The sequence below is a fragment of the Macrobrachium nipponense genome, chromosome 8, assembly GCF_015104395.2.
Source record: "Macrobrachium nipponense isolate FS-2020 chromosome 8, ASM1510439v2, whole genome shotgun sequence".
In the NCBI taxonomy this organism is placed as follows: Eukaryota; Metazoa; Arthropoda; class Malacostraca; order Decapoda; family Palaemonidae; genus Macrobrachium; species Macrobrachium nipponense.
Genome location: NC_087203.1, coordinates 100,380,412 through 100,400,370, shown reverse-complemented (window position 1 = coordinate 100,400,370; position 19,959 = coordinate 100,380,412). Strand labels below are relative to the sequence as shown.

Sequence of the window (19,959 nt, the reverse complement as noted above, 5' to 3'; positions counted from 1 at the left end):
GAAGTGCAATACCAACCGACTTAGCGTATAGATTATCGCTAGTCTAACATTACCTCATAGGGCGCCTTATCATACAAGGCACAAGCCCTAATATATATACCGTTGGGAAGGGATCGAAGTTAAAATTGAGTACATCTTAGTATAACCAGACCACTGAGCTGATTAACACCTCGCTAGGGCTGGTCCGAAGGATTAGATTTTTATCTAGGTGGCTAGGAAACCAATTGATTACTTAGCAACTAACTTACTCGTTGGACGAGTGGGTTCCGTAACCGCCTATTCATCTGGTAGCCCGAGTTCGCTTCCCGCTGCCGCCAATGTAGAACTAGAGGAATTTATTCCTGGTGATTAGCAATACAGTTCTCGATATAATGTGGTTCGGATCCCACAATAAGCTGGTGTGGGTGTGGTGAGGGTGTGACGGGGTGGGAGGGCGAGGGTGACGTGAGGTAGGGTGTGGGTGATGAGGTGAGGGTGAGGGTGTGTGTGTGAGGGTGAGGGTGAGGGTGAGGGGTGTGTGTGTGGGGAGGGTGAGGGTGAGGGTGTGGGTGTGGTAGTGAGGGTTGAGGGGAGGGTGAGGGTGAGGGGTGAGGGTGTGGGTGTGGTGAGGGTGAGGGTGAAGGGTGAAGGGTGGGAGGGTAGAGGGTGGTGGGGTTGTGGTGAGGGTGAGGGTGAGGGTGCGGGTGAGGGCTTGTGGGTGAGGGTTGAGGGTGAGGGTGAGGGTGCGGGTGTGGGTGGTGGGTTGAGGGTGGGGTGAGGGTTTGAGGGTGAGGGTGTGGGTGTGGTGAGGGTTGAGGGTGAGGGTTGAGGGGTGCTGGGTGGTGGTGGCGGGTGAGGGTGCGGGTGGAGGGTGAGTGGTTGGTGGTGAGGGTGAGGGTGAGGGTGAGGGTGTGGGTGGGGTGGTTGAGGGTGGGAGGGGTTGAGGGTGGTTGGTGGGGTGGGTGAGGGTGGGGAGGGTGAGGGTGAGGGTGGGAAGGGTGTGGTGAGGGTTGAGGGTGAGGTGAGGGTGAGGGTGGGGAGGGGGTGGGTGGGTGGGTGGTTGGGGGTCGAGGGGTGGAGGGTGTGGGTGTGGGGGGGGTGAGGGGAGGGTGAGGGTGAGGGTGAGGGTTGGGGTTGGGGTGGTGAGGGTGAGGGTGGGGAGGGTGGAGGGTGTGGGTGTGGGTGAGGGGTGGGGTGAGGGTGAGGGTGGAGGGTGAGGGTGTGGGTTGGAGGGTGAGGGTGAGGGTGAGGTGGGCGGGTGTGGGGTGAGGGTGGAGGGGGAGGGTTGAGGGTGAGGGTGAGGGTGAGGGTGAGGGTGTGGGTGGTGGGTGAGGGTTTGAGGCTGGAGGGTGTGGGTGGGGGTGGGTTGGGAGGGTTGAGGGGTGAGGGTAGTGGGTGTTGGTGAGGGGTTAGGGTGAGGGTGCGGGTCGGGTGGGATTGGGTGAGGGTTGAGGGTGAGGGTGCGGGTTGAGGGTGAGGGTGAGGGTGTGGGTGTGGGTGAGGGTGAGGTGAGGGTGAGGGTGAGGGTGTGGGTTTGTGGTGCGGGTGAGGGGAGGGTTGAGGGTTGAGGGGTGGGTGGGTGTGGTTGAGGGCGTGAGGGTGAGGGTGAGGGTGGGGGTGGGTTGGGTGGGTGGTTGGGTGAGGGTGAGGGGAGGGTGAGGGTGAGGAGTGAGGGGTGTGGGTGTGGTGAGGGTGAGGGTTGAGGGTGTGGGGTGGTGAGGTGAGGGTGAGGGTTGGGTGGGTGGTGGGTGAGGGTTGAGGGTGAGGGTGAGGGTTGTGGGTGTGGTGAGGGGTGAGGGTGTGGGAGGTGGGTGTTGGGGTGGAGGGTGAGGGCTTTGGAGGTGGGTGTGTTGGGTGTGGGTCGTGGGTTGAGGGTGAGGGTGGGGTGGGAGGGTTGGTGGGAGGGTGTGAGGGTGGAGGGTGGGGGTGGGTGGGGTTGGAGGGTTGAGGGTGAGGGTGTGGGTGAGGGTCTGTGGGTGAGGGTGGGAGGGTGAGGGTTGAGGGGTGAGGGGTGAGGTTGGGTGGGTGGTTGTGGTGAGGGTGAGGGTGAGGGTGAGGGTGGGAGGGTGGGGGTGGTGGGTGGGGTGTGAGGGTGAGGGGTGGGGAGGGTCTGAGGGTGGGGTGTGGGGAGGGTTGAGGGTTGAGGGTGGGGTGGGTGGTGGTGAGGGTGGTGGAGGGTCCGAGGGTGAGGGCGTGGAGGGTGGAGGGTGTGGGGTAGGTGAGGGTGAGGGTGAGGGTGAGGGTGATGGGTGTGGGTGTGGTTGTGGGTGAGGGTTGCGGGTGAGGGTGAGGGTGTGGGTTTGTGGGGTGAGGCGTGAGGGTGAGGGTGTGGGTGTTGGGTGAGGGTGAGGTGGGAGGGGAGGGTGAGGGGAACGGTAGGGTGGGTGGGTGAGGGTGAGGGTGTGGGTAGGGGAGGTGGGGTGGGGTGGGTGAGGGTGAGGGTGAGGGTGTGGGTTTATGTGGGTGAGGGTCGAGGGTGAGGGGGTGGGTGATGGTGAGGGTGAGGGTGAGGGATGAGGGTGTGGGTGGTGGGGTGGTGGGTGAGGGTGAGGGTGAGGGGAGGGTGTGGGTTGGGTGGAGGGTTGAGGGTGAGGGTGAGGGTGTGGGTGAAGGGTTAGGGTGTGGGTGGGGAGGGTGAGGGTGAGGGTTTTGATGGGTGTGTTGGGTGTGGTTGAGGGTGGAGGGTGAGGGGGAGGGTCGAGGGTGTGGGTGGGTCGGTGGTGAGGGTGAGGGTCTGAGGGTGAGGGTGGGTGGGTGGGTGAGAGGGTGAGGTGAGGGTGAGGGTGCTGGGGTGAGGGTGTGGGTGGGTGTGGTGAGGGTGAGGGTGAGGGTGAGGGCTTTGGGGTGGTGGTTGGTTGAGGGTTGAAGGGTGAGGGTGGAGGGTGAGGGTGTGGGAGTGGTGAGGGTGAGGGTGAGGGTTGAGGGGCGGGGGTGAGGGTGAGGGTGAGGGTGGGGTTGGGTGTGGTGAGGGTGAGGGGTGAGGATGCGGGGTGGGGTGGAGGGTCGAGGGTGAGGGTTGAGGGTGAGGGTGTGGGAGGGTGTTGGTGGGTGTGGTGAGGGTTGAGGGTGAAGGGTGAGGGGTGAGGGTGTGGGTGTGGGTGAGGGTGAGGGTGAGGGTGTGGGTGAGGAGTGAGGGTTGGGAGGGTGGAGGGTTGGTGGTGGTGAGGGTGAGGGTGGAGGTGAGGGTGGGGTGGGTGGTCGAGGGTGTGAGGGTGAGGTGGGTGGGTGGGTGGTGGAGGGTGAGGGTGAGGGTGAGGGTGAGGGTGGGAGGTCTGTGGGTTGTGGTGAGGGTGAGGGTGTGGGGGTGGGTGGGTGGGTTTATGGTTGAGGGTGGTGGGTGAGGGTGAGGGTGAGGGGTTGGGTTGTGGGTGAGGGGTGAAGGGTGAGGGTGGAGGGTGTGGGTGTTGGTTGAGGGTGAGGGTGGGGTCGGGTGTGGGTGTGGGTTGAGGGGTATTGGTGAGGGTGAGGGTGAGGGTGGGTGCCGGGTTGGATGGGTTGGAGGTGAGGGGTGAGGGTGAGGGTGAGGGTAGGGTGTGTGTGGTGAGGGTGAGGGTGAGGGTGAGGGTGTGAGGGTGAGGGTGAGGGTGTGTGTGTGAGGGTGAGGGTGAGGGCGAGGGAGTGTCGGTTGAGGGAGAGTGTGAGGGTGAGGGTGAGGGTGTGGGTGGGTGTGTGAGGGGTGAGGGTGAGGGTGTGTGGTGAGGGTGAGGGTGAGGGTGAGGGTGAGGGTGTGGTGAGGTGAGGGTGAGGGTGAGGGTGAGGGTGAGGGTGTGGTGAGGGTGAGGGTGAGGGTGAGGGAGGGGTGTGTGTGAGGGTGAGGGTGAGGGTGATGAGGGTGTGGGAGGGTGTGTAGTGAGGGTGAGGGTGAGGGTGTGAGGGTGTGTGGGTGGGAGGGTGAGGGTGAGGGTGTGGGTGTGGTGAGGGTGAGGGTGAGGGTGAGGGTGTGGGTGTGGTGAGGGTGAGGGTGAGGGTGCGGGTGGGTGTGTGGTGGATGGGTGAGGGTGAGGGTGAGGGTGAGGGTGAGGGTGAGGGTGATGGGTGTGGTGTGTGTGTGTGAGGGTGAGGGTGAGGGTGTGGGTGTGGAGGGTGAGGGTGTGAGGGTGAGGGGTGAGGGTGAGGGTGTGTTTGGTGTGAGGGTGAGGGTGTGTGTGGTGATCAGAGGGTGAGGGTGAGGGTGAGGGTGATGAGGGGTGAGGGTGTGGGTGTGAGGGTGAGGGTGAGGGTGAGGGTGAGGGTGTCGGGTGTGAGGGTGTGAGGGTGAGTGTGAGGTATGAGGGTGTGGGTTGTGGTGATGAGGGTGAGGGTTAGGGTGAGGGTTAGGGTGAGGGTTACGGTGAGGGTTAGGGTGAGGGTTAGGGTGAGGGTTAGGGTGAGGGTTAGGGTGAGGGTGTGGGTGTGGTAGGGTCGAGGGTGCTGTGTGAGGGGGAGGGTGAGGGTGGTGTGGGTGTGTGAGGGTGTATGTGATGGGTGATGAGGGTGAGGGTGAGGGTGTGGGTGTGGTGAGGGTGAGGGTGAGGGTGAGGGTGTGGGAGGTGAGTGAGGGTGTGGTGTTGAGGGTGAGGTGAGGGTGAGGGTGAGGGTGGGGTGTGGTGAGGTGAGGGTGAGGGTGAGGGTGAGGGTGAGGGTGAGGGTGCGTGTGGTGTGAGGGCGTGAGGGTGAGGGTGAGGGTGAGGGTGTGGGTGTGGTGAGGGTGAGGGTGAGGGTGAGGGTGGAGGGTGTGAGGTGAGGTGAGGGATGAGGGTGTGTGGGATGGGTGCTGAGGGTGAGGGGTGTGAGGGTGAGGGTGGAGGGTGAGGGTGAGGGTGTGGGTGAGGTGAGGGTGAGGGTGGGTGGGTGTGAGGGTGTGAGGGTGAGGGTGTGGGTGAGGGTGAGGGTGAGTGTGGGTGTGTGAGGGTGAGGGGTGAGGGTGAGCGGGTGAGGGTGTGGGTGTGGTGAGGGTGAGGGTGAGGGTGTGGTGTGGAGGGTGAGGGTGAGGGTTAGGGTGTGGGTTAGGGTGAGGGTTAGGGTGAGGGTTAGGGTGAGGGTTAGGGTGAGGGTTAGGGTGAGGGTTAGGGTGAGGGTTAGGGTGAGGGTTACGGTGAGGGTTAGGGTGAGGGTTAGGGTGAGGGTTAGGGTGAGGGTGTGAGGGTGTGGGTGTGGTGAGGGTGAGGGTGAGGGTGTGTGGGTGAGGGAGGGTGAGGGTGTGGGTGAGGGTGAGGGTGAGGGTGAGGGTGAGGGTGGGGTGTGGAGGGAGGGTGAGGGTGAGGGAGGGTGAGGGTGAGGGTGTGGTGAGGGTGTGAGGGTGTGGGGTGGTGTGAGGGTGAGGGTGAGGGTGGGGTGTGTGGTGGGAGGGTTGAAGGGTGAGGTGTGTGTGGGTGAGGGTGAGGGTGTGAGGGTGAGGGTGAGGGTGAGGGTGTGAGGGTGAGGGTGAGGGAGGGTGAGGAGGGTGTGTGTGTGGTGGTGAGGGTGAGGGGGGAGGGTGTGTGTGGGTGAGGGTGAGGGTGAGGGTGAGGGTGTGTGTGGGGGTGAGGGTGAGGGTGAGGGTGTGAGGGTGAGGGTGTGTGCGGGTTGTGGTGAGAGGGTGTGAGGGTGAGGGTGGGTGCTGGGGTGTGAGTGAGGGTGGGGAGGGTCGTGGTGAGGGTGAGGGTGTTGAGGGGTGAGGGTAGAGGTGAGTGGGTGAGGGTGAGGGTGGGTGAGGAGGGTGAGGGTGTGTGGTGGGAGGGTGAGGGTGTGAGGGTGAGGGTGAGGGTGAGGGTGTGGGTGTGGGGGTGAGGGTGAGGGTGAGGGTGGGGAGGGTGTGGGTGTGGTGATGTAGGGTGAGGGTGAGGGATAGGGAGGGTGAGGGTGTGTGTGTGGTGAGGGTGAGGGTGAGGGGTGGGGTGTGGGTGAGGGTGAGGGTGAGGGTGAGGTGAGGGTGAGGGTGTGGGTGTGGGGGTGTGAGGGTGAGGGTGTGAGGGTGAGGGTGTGGGGGTGGGTTGAGGGTGAGGGAGTGAGGGGTGTGGGTGTGGTGAGGGAGGGAGGGTCTTGTGTGTGTGGGTGAGGGTAGGGAGGGTGAGGGTGGAGGGGTGTCTAGGGTGAGGGTGAGGGTGAGGGTGGGGGGTGTGAGTGATGTGAGGGTGAGGGTGAGGGTGAGGGTGTGTGTGTGATGGTATTGTTGGGTCGGGGGGGTGGGTGGGGGGGAACGGTTTTATCGCCTATAGGAGGCCCTTCCGTTATTTAGGCATACGTTAATTAAAGAACACCGAACGTTTTACGCGGGTTTTCCTAATCGTCGTTCTCCACGTCGAACACGACCCACGACAGCCGACTAATGGCTATTTAACCGCTTTGTTCAACAGAGAAGTAATGGATTTTTGGGTGCTCGAACGCTCTCCAATCAGCTTGTGAAACAAAAGCGGTATAACTTTCGCTACGAGATTTGAAGAGAAATCAATCGTTTCATTTTGCAATGCACGCTTTCACCTCCATCTCTTGCAAAATCATTTGGGAAAGCTAATAGACCTCAGAAATTTAGTTAATTTACCTTCAATGAAAACCCCGTCGCGTTAAAATGTTCGATCTTTGACTAAATGAAAATATATTTGCATTCTCATTAGTTCAGCAGGACAACGCATAATATGGATACTTGTAAACGCATGTACATTTTTATACCAGCTCGTATATAAAACGATCCTACCTATTTGACTGTCTTAGAAATTTAGGTTTCCTTAAGCAACAAGGCAAGACGGAGGGCCCGTTGAAGGAGGGTCTCATGAACCTAAAAACTAATCCTCCTTTTGCCGAAGTATAAGAAGTTGAATAACTAAGAAACGTAGGATTTTGTTCCACAATTAATAACATGGTTAAAACTAAATTTTACATGGTTTCTGATGAGTTTAAGGGATCTTTAGTCCTAAAGTATTATCGTCAAGTGTTCTTTATTGAAATATAGTTAGCAGTGCTAATTAAGATGATTAAAACAGAAAAGAACGCATTTCCATGAATGTAGCCACGTGCCACACATGTATATCATGAAAATGTATAACTTTATAAATAATGCAGGATATTCTTGGTAAAGATAGCATAAATTTTCCATGCTTTGCATCGTACTATTATGAGTGACAATTTAAAGCAGTACAATTAGATTTGATCTGGTAATAGTGAGATCCAGCACTACGTGTTCTCAATTCCCAGATAGAAACTATCAAACTCATTTAACATTTTCTACAGATGGATTTCACTAGATCTGATGAAACCAATACAGATAATCGTGTATTTCTTTTCTACATTTGATACTATATTTGACATTAATGGCAAATACATTTCTTCAAAATATACGAAAGATGCTAACATCATCTTATGAAAGTAACGTGGAAAATGATATGCATAATATACAAAAACTTATGTTCGCTGCAATAATATTCCTTTTTCCTCAAGGAATCCACGACACACCACCCAGTTTCCTCCTTTTGCAAGTCCTTCTAGAACACCGTATTTCATCCTGCAAGTCCTTCTACAACACCGTATTTCCTCCTTTTGCAAGTCCTTCTATAACACCGTATTTCGTCCTTTTGCAAGTCCTTCTACAACACCGTATTTCCTCCTTTTGCAAGTCCTTCTAGAAACACGTATTTCCTCCTTTTGCAAGTCCTTCTATAACACCGTATTTCGTCCTTTTGCAAGTCCTTCTACAACACCGTATTTCCTCCTTTTGCAAGTCCTTCTAGAACACCGTATTTCGTCCTTTTGCAAGTCCTTCTAGAACACCGTATTTCCTCCTTTTGCAAGCTTCTGTAGAACACGTATTTCCTCCTTTTCCATCACCACATTCACAAGAATATCGGCAATATGGGGAAGCGCAGTTCAACACAGTTATCAGGAAAGAATATACACATTTCGTATCTCCCTTCCAGCTTTATGGAAGCTTTTTGCATTCTACTCAAGATGAACACTTTAAGAACTAGTCAGAAATTTAGATTTGTTAATTTTGCTTCCCCTCTATTTCGAGCTCATTACTATCATAAACTGACACTATGTAACTTTGTTTACTTCAGCTACTGGTTCAATGCTGACTAACATAAAAAACATAAAAGTCATTTACGGTAGAGAATGATCATTCGTTGCGTTAACATTAGGCAATTACCGTGAGCGTTCTTGGTATTTGTTTTCTACAATATATTTTCCAATAATATTACGAACAATCATTACGTAGTCACCTCCATACCTAACTCGAGTGTCTTGTTAGTTTCTTAAATCTTTAAGTAAAATAATTAGCACATCCAATAGCATTTTGCAATGGGAAATCCTCATTAAGGTTCGAAAAAAAAAATAATAGCAGGAATAAGTGATATTGTAACAGTGCCTCGCAATAAGATACAAGCCTTCACAGCTCTCTCTCTCTCTCTCTCTCTCTCTCTCTCTCTCTCTCTCTCTCTCTCTCTTCTTTTCATTTTACCTACAAATCCTGCCAGGGACTTCCTGGTCTTGAAGGGCAAAATTATGCAAGCCAGAAAGCTATAAATAGAGAGAGAGAGAGAGAGAGAGATGAGAGAGAGAGAGAGAGACCAAAGCCAGAGACAAAAATATGAATAAGCGCATGAGAAGTGAAAGACGGGAAAGGCAAAGCGATCACCATAAAGCTCTGAGAATTCCATGAAATAAAAAAAAGGGAAAGAATTCAAACAATTGCGAAAATATTTTTGCAGATTTCAGAAGGATGAGTGAGATTTAGACTTTATATAAATACACCAATTAAACATCAGTTGTCTATGTGCATGGTACTGTAATGTATATAACCTCGTATATGAGATTCAGGGCCTCTGTAACACGGTTTTTTGGACTTTGCTCCTTATCAAAGCATTGGATGTAGCTTAAAGTTGACATATGTATATTTTACAACAACACACAAATTTTGACAGCATTATCAATAACCTAAACCCGATAGTTTAATTTTTATAGAGTAAAAATGATCTAGCCGACGCCATGGCCAATGATTACGAGCCAAGAGTCGAAAAACATTCATTACGTAAGCAAGGTAAACACCGTTTTACGAAATGTTGCCCCGCCCATCCGCCAGACAGAAACTTCATTCGCCTTGTTCCATCGGCTCTGAAACCCATAGCAGTCAAGAATGGCTAACAGGATTTGGAATTTTCCCCGTGGTTGCAAAACTGCATTTGTCTTACGACTTGTAACTTTATACAGTCAAGAGAAAGCCCGTGGCCATACTTACTATAGCCTGAATAGGTAATTATTCAGTTTATAGTTTAAATCCAATTTTTATGGTCTGATTTGAATTTAACGTAACGTGATTATAATACTTGTAATGTCATTCAGGATTTTGAACATTTCCATTAACTATTCACTATGCCACCAAGAGAGAGAGAAAGAGATTGTATGTAATCAGCCTTTATATAACTATTTTTGTTAAAATAAGATTTTTATCCAAAGTAAATACAAGCTTATATGTGCTAACAGCAGACCAACAGATCATCCAATTTTTTTTTCTTCTTTAGGCCGTACGACGTGTTGGATATAAAGACTTTATGAATGGCGGAACGATACATAGATGTGGGTGGGGTGCTAGCGTAGCAATACTACTGTAGTAATAGCAGTAATATACATGAATTAAACGTTTAGGCCAACTGCTGGGATCCTTGAGGATCATTTAGCATTTCTTACAACTACTCGAGAAATGAGTTTTTATAGCCAGAAGTTAAATTTTCTAATCCAACAATGCCCATGATAATCTTCAGTGTTATCCTGAATTATAACGAGGCCAAAGTGGGTGGAGCCTCATGAAGTCATCATTCTGACGATAATTATTGGTGAAGGTTTAAAGCCAAAATACGGTACCGGCTATTTTTTTTTTTTTTTTCAGTAAATAGGTAGATAGCCAATAAATAAAAATTGCTTGACATTGGATATAGCAGTTATCAAATCAAGCTGTCTACATGGTTTTTTGAAAATTACCAACTATTCCCTACATCTTGTCAATCTGATTGTGACCTATAAAGCAGACTGTAATTTCTTAGGAAACTTATTTTGGGAGTTAGACTAATAATCGAAGTGTATTTGTATTTATCAACATATTTTGTTGGTTTGTTCATTATGACAGTTATCAGTGGAGAGGCTTCAGAGTTCATAAAGGTGTACTGCTTTGCTTGTATTTACATTTTTATGTCATTGTTGCCAGAGGTCTAGCCTTCGTTACGTATAGCCAATCATCCATCGAGAAAGAGGGAAGAAATGCTGTCATAAGTTACGTAACAAGTGCGTTCGAAACCTTTTCTCTGAGTAAGTTGGCCCGTCTTCAAAAAAAGTCACTTTTACATTATAAGTACCAATTTTATTCAACCTACGTGTATGCAAAGTACAGTCAAAATTTATGTGTAGATATAATGTGTACTCTGATTAAGCGTTATATTTATGGAATGCATAGATAAAAAGTTATTGCGAAAAAACCGTGTTACAGAGGCCCTGAATCTCATAGTAGCTCCATCCACTCTGCCTTGAAAGAGGTGTATAATGGAAATAACTATATAATGCCTCTATGGCCAAGTTACAAAACCCACAACGTAATAAATTTACATTGAGGATCTGATCAGTTAAACACGAAAATGCTGGATGCCTTCACTTTTAATCCACTTTCCGGTGACTTTTGCTAATTATATATATACATACATACATACATACATACATACATACATACATACATACGTGCATACATATATATATATAATATATATATATCTATATATATATATATATATATATATATATATAGATATATCTTATATTTATATATAATGATATATATATATATATATATATATATATATATGTATATATATAATAGAATTTTATATATATATATATATATATATAATATATATATATATATATATAATGTATATATATATATATAATAAAATATAGATATATATATATATATATATATATATATATATATATATACATATATATATATATATATATATATATATATGATGTACATTATGGGGACGTATATAATACTCATGTGTATATATATAATATATCTATAGATATATAATATATTAATATATATATATATAATATATATATATATATATATGTGTGTGTGTGTGTGTGTGTGTGTGTGTGTGTGTGTGTGTGTGGTGCGTGGACATACATCATCAATACAGAATTATTCATCTGACCAAAACAGAGGGATTGGACACCTGATCCAAATCAAAGCAAAAAAGTATTCAAATTAGATTCGATAAGCGCGAGACAGACAACAGACATACGAACAGACAAAGAGGGGAGGGGAGGAACTAAAAGAAACCAAAAGTTCATTTGAGTGACATCCAAGATAACCCCCCCCCACCCATCCCCAGCGAAATAAAACTCAATAAAATTTTCTCGTTTAATTTTGATTTCCTCTTTTTGTCTTTGATGTGCAATCTGTGACTCTAATTAAATCCACGATGCCAAGTCAAATAGTCCGAGATAAAGAGGAGATTCTTCTGAGGGGAGAGAGCGAGAGAGAGAGAGAGAGAGAGAGAGAGAGAGAGAAGAGAGAGAGATGACGGTCTTCTCACATCAAAGATCATCTTCCTTGATAATGCTGCGAGCAGTGTTGGGTTTAGCTGAAAGAATCGGAAAATGAAAAGAAAATACATTCTGATGAAAAAAATAAATACTGATTGATAGCAGGAAAGGCGCTTAAATGGTAGAAAGCTAAAATCAACCCTGAATAATAATAATAATAAATAATAATAATAATAATAATAATAATAATAGTAGTAGTAGTAGTAGTAGTAGTATGTAGTAGTAGTAGTAGTAGTAGTAGTAGCATGAGTCTTGAAATCGAGAAATCCACAGTTGTGAATTTATACATATCTTTAAAGATTTATCTGCAAGTATATGTAAATATCCATAACTGTGGACTTGTTTTTCCAATAAATAATAATATAATAATAATAATAATAATAATAATAATAATAATAATAATAATAATAATCAATAATAATAATAATAATAATAATAAGGAACATAAAGAAAAAGAACTGGCTCTCCCCACAACGAAAGGAGAAGAACTGGAAAGGGAAATGTCACACGACAACGAATTACACGAAGACGAACTGAGAGACACTGCCACAGAAGACGACAGGGATGATGAGGTATCAAACAACGACACACGAAGAAACACCGACGAAGTAACAGAGAGGACGAAATGGGTAGAAAAGATTAGACAATGGATGGAGCCAGATACAGAGAGAACAAAGATCCCCTCCATGAAAGCCTACACCACCAAGAAATTGAGGGAGAAAACAAGTGACGTCAATGAAATAATGGGCATAATACACACCACCAGTATCACAGAAACAATAACTTGGCATATGCAGGAGCAAGATTAGTAGCAGAACTGATGGGGATTCGAACACCAACACCACCAGCACAACCAACCCAACAGAAACCAAAACAGCAACCTCCTTGGAAAAGGCGCCTGGAGAAAAGCAAATCATGGTGATGAGATCTGACTTGAGTAAACTGAAAGAGAAGGCAGAAAAAAGGCTAAGAAGCAAGAAAACAAGGGAGGAATCAACAAGAAACATCAAAGTACAAGAGAGGGGACTAAGCAACACAATAGAAGATGTAAAACAGAGGCTTAAGGCCAAATCACATAAGATCCAACGGTACAGGAAGAACAGGAATAAGGGATACCAACAGAACAAACTATTCGGAACCAACCAGAAAAGAACTATACAGCCAACTAAGAGGGGAAGACAACCACCAAGAAATTCCTGAAACCGAACCAAGCAAGAGACTCTGGGAAAAACATATGGAGCAATCCGGTATCACAACAAACATGAACATGGGCTTCCGGAAGTCAAGGAAGAAGAAACAGGGAGAATAAAACAAAGATTCACAGAGATCACGACAGACACAGTCAGACACCAACTAAAGAAAATGCCCAACTGGAATGCCCCAGGTCCCGATGAAGTCCATGGATACTGGCTCAAAACACTTCAAGGCCCTACACCCACGAATAGCAGAACAACTCCAGCATTGTATCTCAAATCACCATGCACCAAATGGATGACCACAGGAAGAACACCTTAGTACAAAAAGACAAGAGTAAGGAAATATAGCCAGTAACCTACAGGCCTATCACCTGCCTACCAATAATGTGGAAGTTACTAACAGGTTATCATCAGTGAAAGGCTATACACTTACCTAGAGAAGACAAAACACATCCCCCACCAACAGAAAGGCTGCAGAAGGAAGTGTAGGGGTACAAAAGACCAGCTCCTGATAAGACAAAATGGTAATGAAGAACAGTAGGAGAAGGAAAAACCAACCTAAGCATGGGCATGGATAGACTATAAGAAAGCCTTCGACATGATACCACACACATGGCTAAATAGAATATATGCAGAGACTCAAGGCGATACTCAAGTCAAAACTCAACGCCGGAAATATGATAAAAGCCATAAACACATGGGCAGTGCCAGGAATAGTGGAATGGACGAAGGCAGAACTCCGCAGCATAGATCAGAAAAACCAGCAAACATATTACAATACACAAAGCACTACACCCAAGAGCAAATACGGAAAGACTACATAACACGAAAGGAAGGAGGGAGAGGGAGAGGACTACTAAGTATAGAGGACTGCGTCAACATCCAGAACAGAGCACTTGGGCAATACCTGAAAACCAGTGAAGACGAGTGGCTAAAGAGTGCATGGGAAGAAGGACTAATAAAAGTAGACAAAGACCCAGAAATATACAGAGACAGGAGACTGACAGACAGAACAGAGGACTGGCACAACAAACCAATGCACGGACAATACATGAGACAGACTAAAGAACTAGCTAGCGATGACACCTGGCAATGGCTACAGAGGGGAGAGCTAAAGAAGGAAACTGAAGGAATGATAAACAGCGGCACAAGATCAGGCCCTAAGAACCAGATATGTTCAAAGAACGATAGACGGAAATAACATCTCTCCCATATGTAGGAAGTGCGATACGAAAAATGAAACCATAAACCACATAGCAAGCGAATGTCCGGCACTTGCACAGAACCACTACAAAAAGAGGCATGATTCAGTGGCAAAAGCCCTCCACTGGGAGGCCTGTGCAAGAAACATCAGCTACCTTGCAGTAATAAGTGGTACGAGCACCAACCTGAGGGAGTGATAGAAAACGATCAGGCAAAGATCCTCTGGGACTATGGTATCAGAACAGATAGGGTGATACGTGCAAATAGACCAGACGTGACGCTGATTGACAAAGTCAAGAAGAAAGTATCACTCATTGATGTCGCAATACCATGGGACACCAGAGTGAAGAGAAAGAGAGGGAAAAAAAAACATGGATAAGTATCAAGATCTGAAAATAGAAATACGAAGGATATGGGATATGCCAGTGGAAATCGTACCCATAATCATAGGAGCACTAGGCACGATCCCAAAATCCCTGAAAAGGAATCTAGAAAAAAACTAGATGCTGAAGTAGCTCCAGGACTCATGCAGAAGAGTGTGATCCTAGAAACGACGCACATAGTAAGAAAAGTGATGGACTCCTAAGGAGGCAGGATGCAACCCGGAACCCACACTATAAATACCACCCAGTCGAATTGGAGGACTGTGATAGAGGAAAAAAAAAAAAAAATAATAATAATAATAATAATAATAATAGCTAACATCGACTCAGACGAAGTGTTCACGTTACTGCAAATACTCATACGAACATTCTGACATCCTGCATAAAAATATTGAATTACGTCGTTGTAAAATACATCCGGAAAGAGTCTAATACCTAGAGCGGCATTATTTCCCAGGGTAAAAGAAATCACAATTGCAAGACCAGCGTAAAATGACAAGCACTTATTACCCATTGTATAATTACACGAATATGAAAAAATCCAGATGGGCATTTAGAACATAATGCGACAGTTCGACAGAATTTGTTCCATTAGACATGAGAAACATATAACCCACGATATTAAAGTCCGTTTCAGACTAGAGAATGAAGCAAGTCTTGCGGCAGAGAGAGAGAGAGAGAGAGAGAGAGAGAGAGAGAGAGAGAGAGAGAGAGGGGTGGTAAACCTGGAAGGTCATGAAGAAGATGAAGCTATACCAGTGACAATGACACGTAGTTGTAAATGGACTGGCGGCGTTGAGGAAACGGAAAACGGGGAAAGTTTCAACTTTGTATAAAATGTTGAAGATTCTGGACTGTTGTATCGGTGCTGCAGCCTACACGTATTACAAGCCAGATGAAGCGGGCCAACGCAAAGGAGTCTCTCTTCCAAAAGTTCACCGCTTAATTGGGCTTAATCCTTTAAAAATCCTGGTTATAACTCTCCCCATCCGACGACATTCATCAAACTAGATTACATGAATATTCAAGTCGGACATTGTTGAATATTCATGTGGGACGTTGTTAGGATTTTTTTTCTTTTTTTTTGTTCCTAAATAGAACGAGAATATGGCAGTACTTGTACTATATAATGATAGTTTCTGTGACAGTTACTAGAGGTAGAATGTGTTCTTAGTAAATAGCTGCTGTACTGTCCAAAAGCATTTATTTTATGGAAGCATTGCATCTTAATCATTAACATTATTTTATCAATTTATAACGACTGAAACGAATACGAAAAAGCATGGGTGGGCGAGGGTTAACGGATACTTTATATTATCTATGCATCATTTACAATTATTCTATGAAAAAGTTTCTTCCTCTAAAACCAAAATTCACCGATGTATACTACGTAAAAAGCATAAGTTACTCCGGAAGACCGAAACGGTGAAATACAAAGTATTTTAGTTCACAGTTTCTACTAACCTAGTTCACAGTTTTCTCATAACCATTTTACTTCATTGCCTTTTGTATCTCAACGACTGTGAATATCTCACTTGCACTCAATATCAACAAAAGACTTTCTTACCGCTTATTTAGAACATTTACAGTTTCCCTTGCTTCCTACTAACGATCAAACTACAGACACAACAATGTGAATATAACATAGTCTACTCAATGAAATTAACAATACTAAAGTAATGCCTTTGGCACTATTTTTCTTCGCTCTCTGTGTTCGTAAGTTTTCTATAACTGAAATTCCTTTGCTAACGTAAAATCCTACGATTTGCGTTATAACAAACGGCGGAAATATATTTCCTAGCGAGCATACATATGAGACAGACATAAATTTCTACTGGCTAATCATGAGCTCGTTTCAAATGTTTAACTTCCTTTAACGTAATTCAGCTTACAATATTAGTGGTGGTTTCTGTCCCAATTTTGGAATCAAGCTTTTAAGAATCTTTAAAAATTACTTCCAAAAACTAAGTCAAGTTAAGTCAGAGAGAGAGAGAGAGAGAGAGAGAGAGAGAGAGAGAGAGAGACATTAAAATATAGAGGATAGGAAAATCGAACCAAATCAAAGCACTGTCTGTCAATAAAAATTAGAGAAGAATTACAAATTGCTTCAAATTGTTAATTTGTACGGCAGATCTAAGAGATACACCCAGGAAAAAACAAAAAACTAGTGGAAATATCCACACTTTAACTTGATAAACCTCTAAAGGTAAGTAAGATCAATGCCGTCTCGAAAGGAAAAAAAAAAAAAAAAAGTCACACGCTCAATCTCAAAACGTATATGATACACAGCTGGTCATTACAGGCGACTACGCGGAGGAAAAAAAAACACACACACACACACACACACGCGGGCGCGCAAAATTTCATCATCAGCGAATTTCGTAACAAATAAACAACGGGTATGAAGGAATTTCCTCACCCAGTACTACAATTACAACAGGATTTATTTTTGTTGGGGGAGGGAGTTAGGAACAACCAGTGCAAGGAATACTTAGAGCAGACGAGAAAACACGTTAAAAACAAGGAACGTCAGGTAAACGTGTTTTGGTTTTCCTACTTGTTTGTTACTAGGAAAAAACGGGCTACTCGGATTATTATTGGAATACTTAGGCATAGAAGAATAAATAAACAATGTCGATGATACAATGAATGTGAAGAGGCTTTATGGCATATTCAATTTAAAAAGCACTTCACATTCGTACCTTTGTGCATCCTGATAGCTATTTATGAGCACAAGGCTACAAATTATGGAAAAAATTATATTAGCGATAACTTCATTATAAAAGACCACGTCTAAAAGCTCACTGAACTGAATTCAACGGATTAGGTTCATAAGACCCGGCGAGGAGAAAATTTAATAACAAAGGCTTACGGGCTGAGAATAATGCCGACATTTATGACAGCTGCTTCTTTCATTTGCGCTGTAATAAACCAACGCCAATTGTCGTTTAGGGAAGAAAAATCGATTGAGCGCGGAAATGCCAAAAGGAAGGAACCTCAAAGGCAAGAGACGAGGAGACAGAGAGATAGCGATGCATACCAGTCAAAAAAATAGAACTAGAAGCGTCTTTGCAATTTGAGTGGACAAGACGCCTGTAAGCTAAGTATATCTTAGTTTTATCAGACCACTGAGCTGATTAACAGCTCTTCTCATAAGGCTGGCCCGAAGGATTAGATATTTTCACGTGGCTAGAAACTAATCGGTCACCTAGCAACGTTACCTACAGCTTATTGTGGAATCCGAACCACATTAGATCGAGAAATGAATTTCTATCACGAGAAATAAATTCCTCTGATTCGCGTTGGACCGAGCCGAGAAATCGAACTTCGGACCAACGGATCGGTGGCTGAGCGCGAAAACTACTCGTCTAACGAGCAACTTAGAAGCCTGTAAAGATGCTTGGAATGGGCCAGATAATAGAAAAAAAATCGGAAAACTATATCTGCATAGAAATATTGAGAGCTCTGATATGAACACTTACATCGATTGGTAAAAAAAAACGTCTTGAGGTTCTTATGCGCGCCGGTTCTAACTAACGGTTCATAATGAACGTAAAACATTATTTTTTTAATGGAGAAAAATAGTTTATCACGCTGTAGCACATATCTTTACGTCATACTGAACATGTAGATGTGCACACAAAAACACACGCGCACACACACACACACGCATATATATATATATATATATATATATATATATATATATATATATATATATATATATATATATATATGTGTGTGTGTGTGTGTGTGTGTGTGTGTGTATGTATAATATATATACATATATATACATATAAGGTGTGATCTACTATAAATATCAAACCATTCTTACCTGCTATATACATATATATATGTATGTATCCACATGATGTATTCATACATTTTAACCACACCTTTATCTTACAAGTTGTTTCTGTATACAACTACTGAAACGACTATTGAATAAAACCTCATCCGAAAAATTAAATTTCAATTTTCACCAACATTAATTTTTTATTATTTTGTATATAACTAATTCTGAATTGCCCATTATTTTAGTATACTATTAACTTCCTTTTTATTCGGTTAAACATTACAAGGCACTCGTCTAGAGACAAGAAGCGAAGCGTATGGAGACTTCCCCCACGCTTCCAGGTGTGCTTCCTTTGAATATCTCGTATTGAATCAAGTCTGTCACAAGAGGGAACTTATCACATCATCAATCAGTAACTTGTTCTCTTCTCTTTTCCGTTTGTTTGCAGATGAAGGGGCTATTTTTAGGGTTCAGACCTCGCCCCGCCACGTCCCCCACCCACCGCCTTGGCTGCTTCTACATACAAAGAGATACACACTCTCTCTCCTCTCTCTCTCTCTCTCTCTCTCTCTCTCTCTCTCTCTGTTGCTAATGCCATGCTTCCTTGCAAAGCAACTGCGCATATTTTCCTTTACTTGAGCTTGTGAGTTTGTTCGGCTGCTCCAAAATGTACTTTTCCCTTCTAGACCTCGCCTTCACTCCCTTACCCCTTTCTCCCCCAAACACTATTTGTACTTACAGTAGCTTGATCAGAAGCCTTTCATTCATGTAGGAGGAAGATGCGATGACAAAGTAAAGCGGCACACACAGTTAAGAATGAGACAGACAAACACATAGTCTCCCAACATTCATATCTTAATAAGATAGTCCACCTACGTAGTACGTTTTACTGAAATCATTTTATCCCATACATGTGGCAATACGGAGGTAAATGTGATGCAGAACTTTACAGAAAGACAGACGGGCGGAGAGATAGATGATAACCCTTTATAAGCTTCTTTACACTGCGGTCTACTTTAGTGCACACTTTAAGCGTAATCCCTTCAACCTGTAAGGGAGCTGCGATGACAAGGTATAAGCTTATGTGACAGACTCGATGATGCACAAATGGGTAGTCAGATTGAACGGACAGACATGCAGGCAGATAAACTGAGGGAAAGACAAATATTCTGGCTTCCTCTATCTGAAGGCAACAAACATAGGCAATTTGAATGCACACCTTTATAACCACGGCTATCAACTCGAGAAATAAGAAGAAGAAGAAGAAGAAGAAGAAGAAGAAGAAGAAGAAGAAGAAGAAGGAATAGGGTGCCACAAATCCATCTCAAATCTTCGGTCATTATATGCCAGGATTGATTCCCCTTATCTTTCTCCGGCAGAGCGAACCCAACTTCCAAAGGAAGAGGGGAAAAGGACACGAAAACACCAACAACCGGTGAAAGAGCCCGCCCTTAACAAAAACCGCCCTTAATAAGCCGAGAACCAGAATGAAAGGACGAGGCCGCAGGACGCCCCGCTCCATTATTTCAGCAAAATCTTCCACAACAATTCCTGGGGATGTCGCAGCGCTTCTCTATCGTATACTGGATTTTTCTCGGTGAGAGGCGGAAACTTTCTCCTTTTTGTATTTAATAACAATTAATTAAATGGGTGAAGTCCCACTTCACCCTTAGCCCACTGCTAAATGCGAGGTACTGTTGCAACGGTATAATAGGTCAATTTCATTTGTCCTTTTTATCTTTTTTATGTCTAATCCAAAATTCCCGGATCAGCACGCCGAGTAGCCAAAACAACAAAGAGAGAGAGAGAGAGAGAGAGAGAGAGAGAGAGAGAGAGAGAGATTTATACAGAA

At 45.5% G+C, this 19,959-nt stretch overlaps 1 protein-coding gene across 1 annotated transcript in view; it reads right to left on the bottom strand.

The window, feature by feature from the left end:
- Window positions 1-348: 348 nt before the first annotated feature.
- LOC135223331 (basic proline-rich protein-like) overlaps window positions 349-19,959 on the bottom strand; it is a 165,951-nt gene continuing 146,340 nt past the window's right edge. Inside the window, 4 exon segments of the mRNA XM_064261793.1 lie at window positions 349-1,924; window positions 1,926-2,411; window positions 2,598-3,251; window positions 3,951-4,732. Of these exon segments, the coding sequence (XP_064117863.1) occupies window positions 349-1,924; window positions 1,926-2,411; window positions 2,598-3,251; window positions 3,951-4,732 (3,498 nt within the window).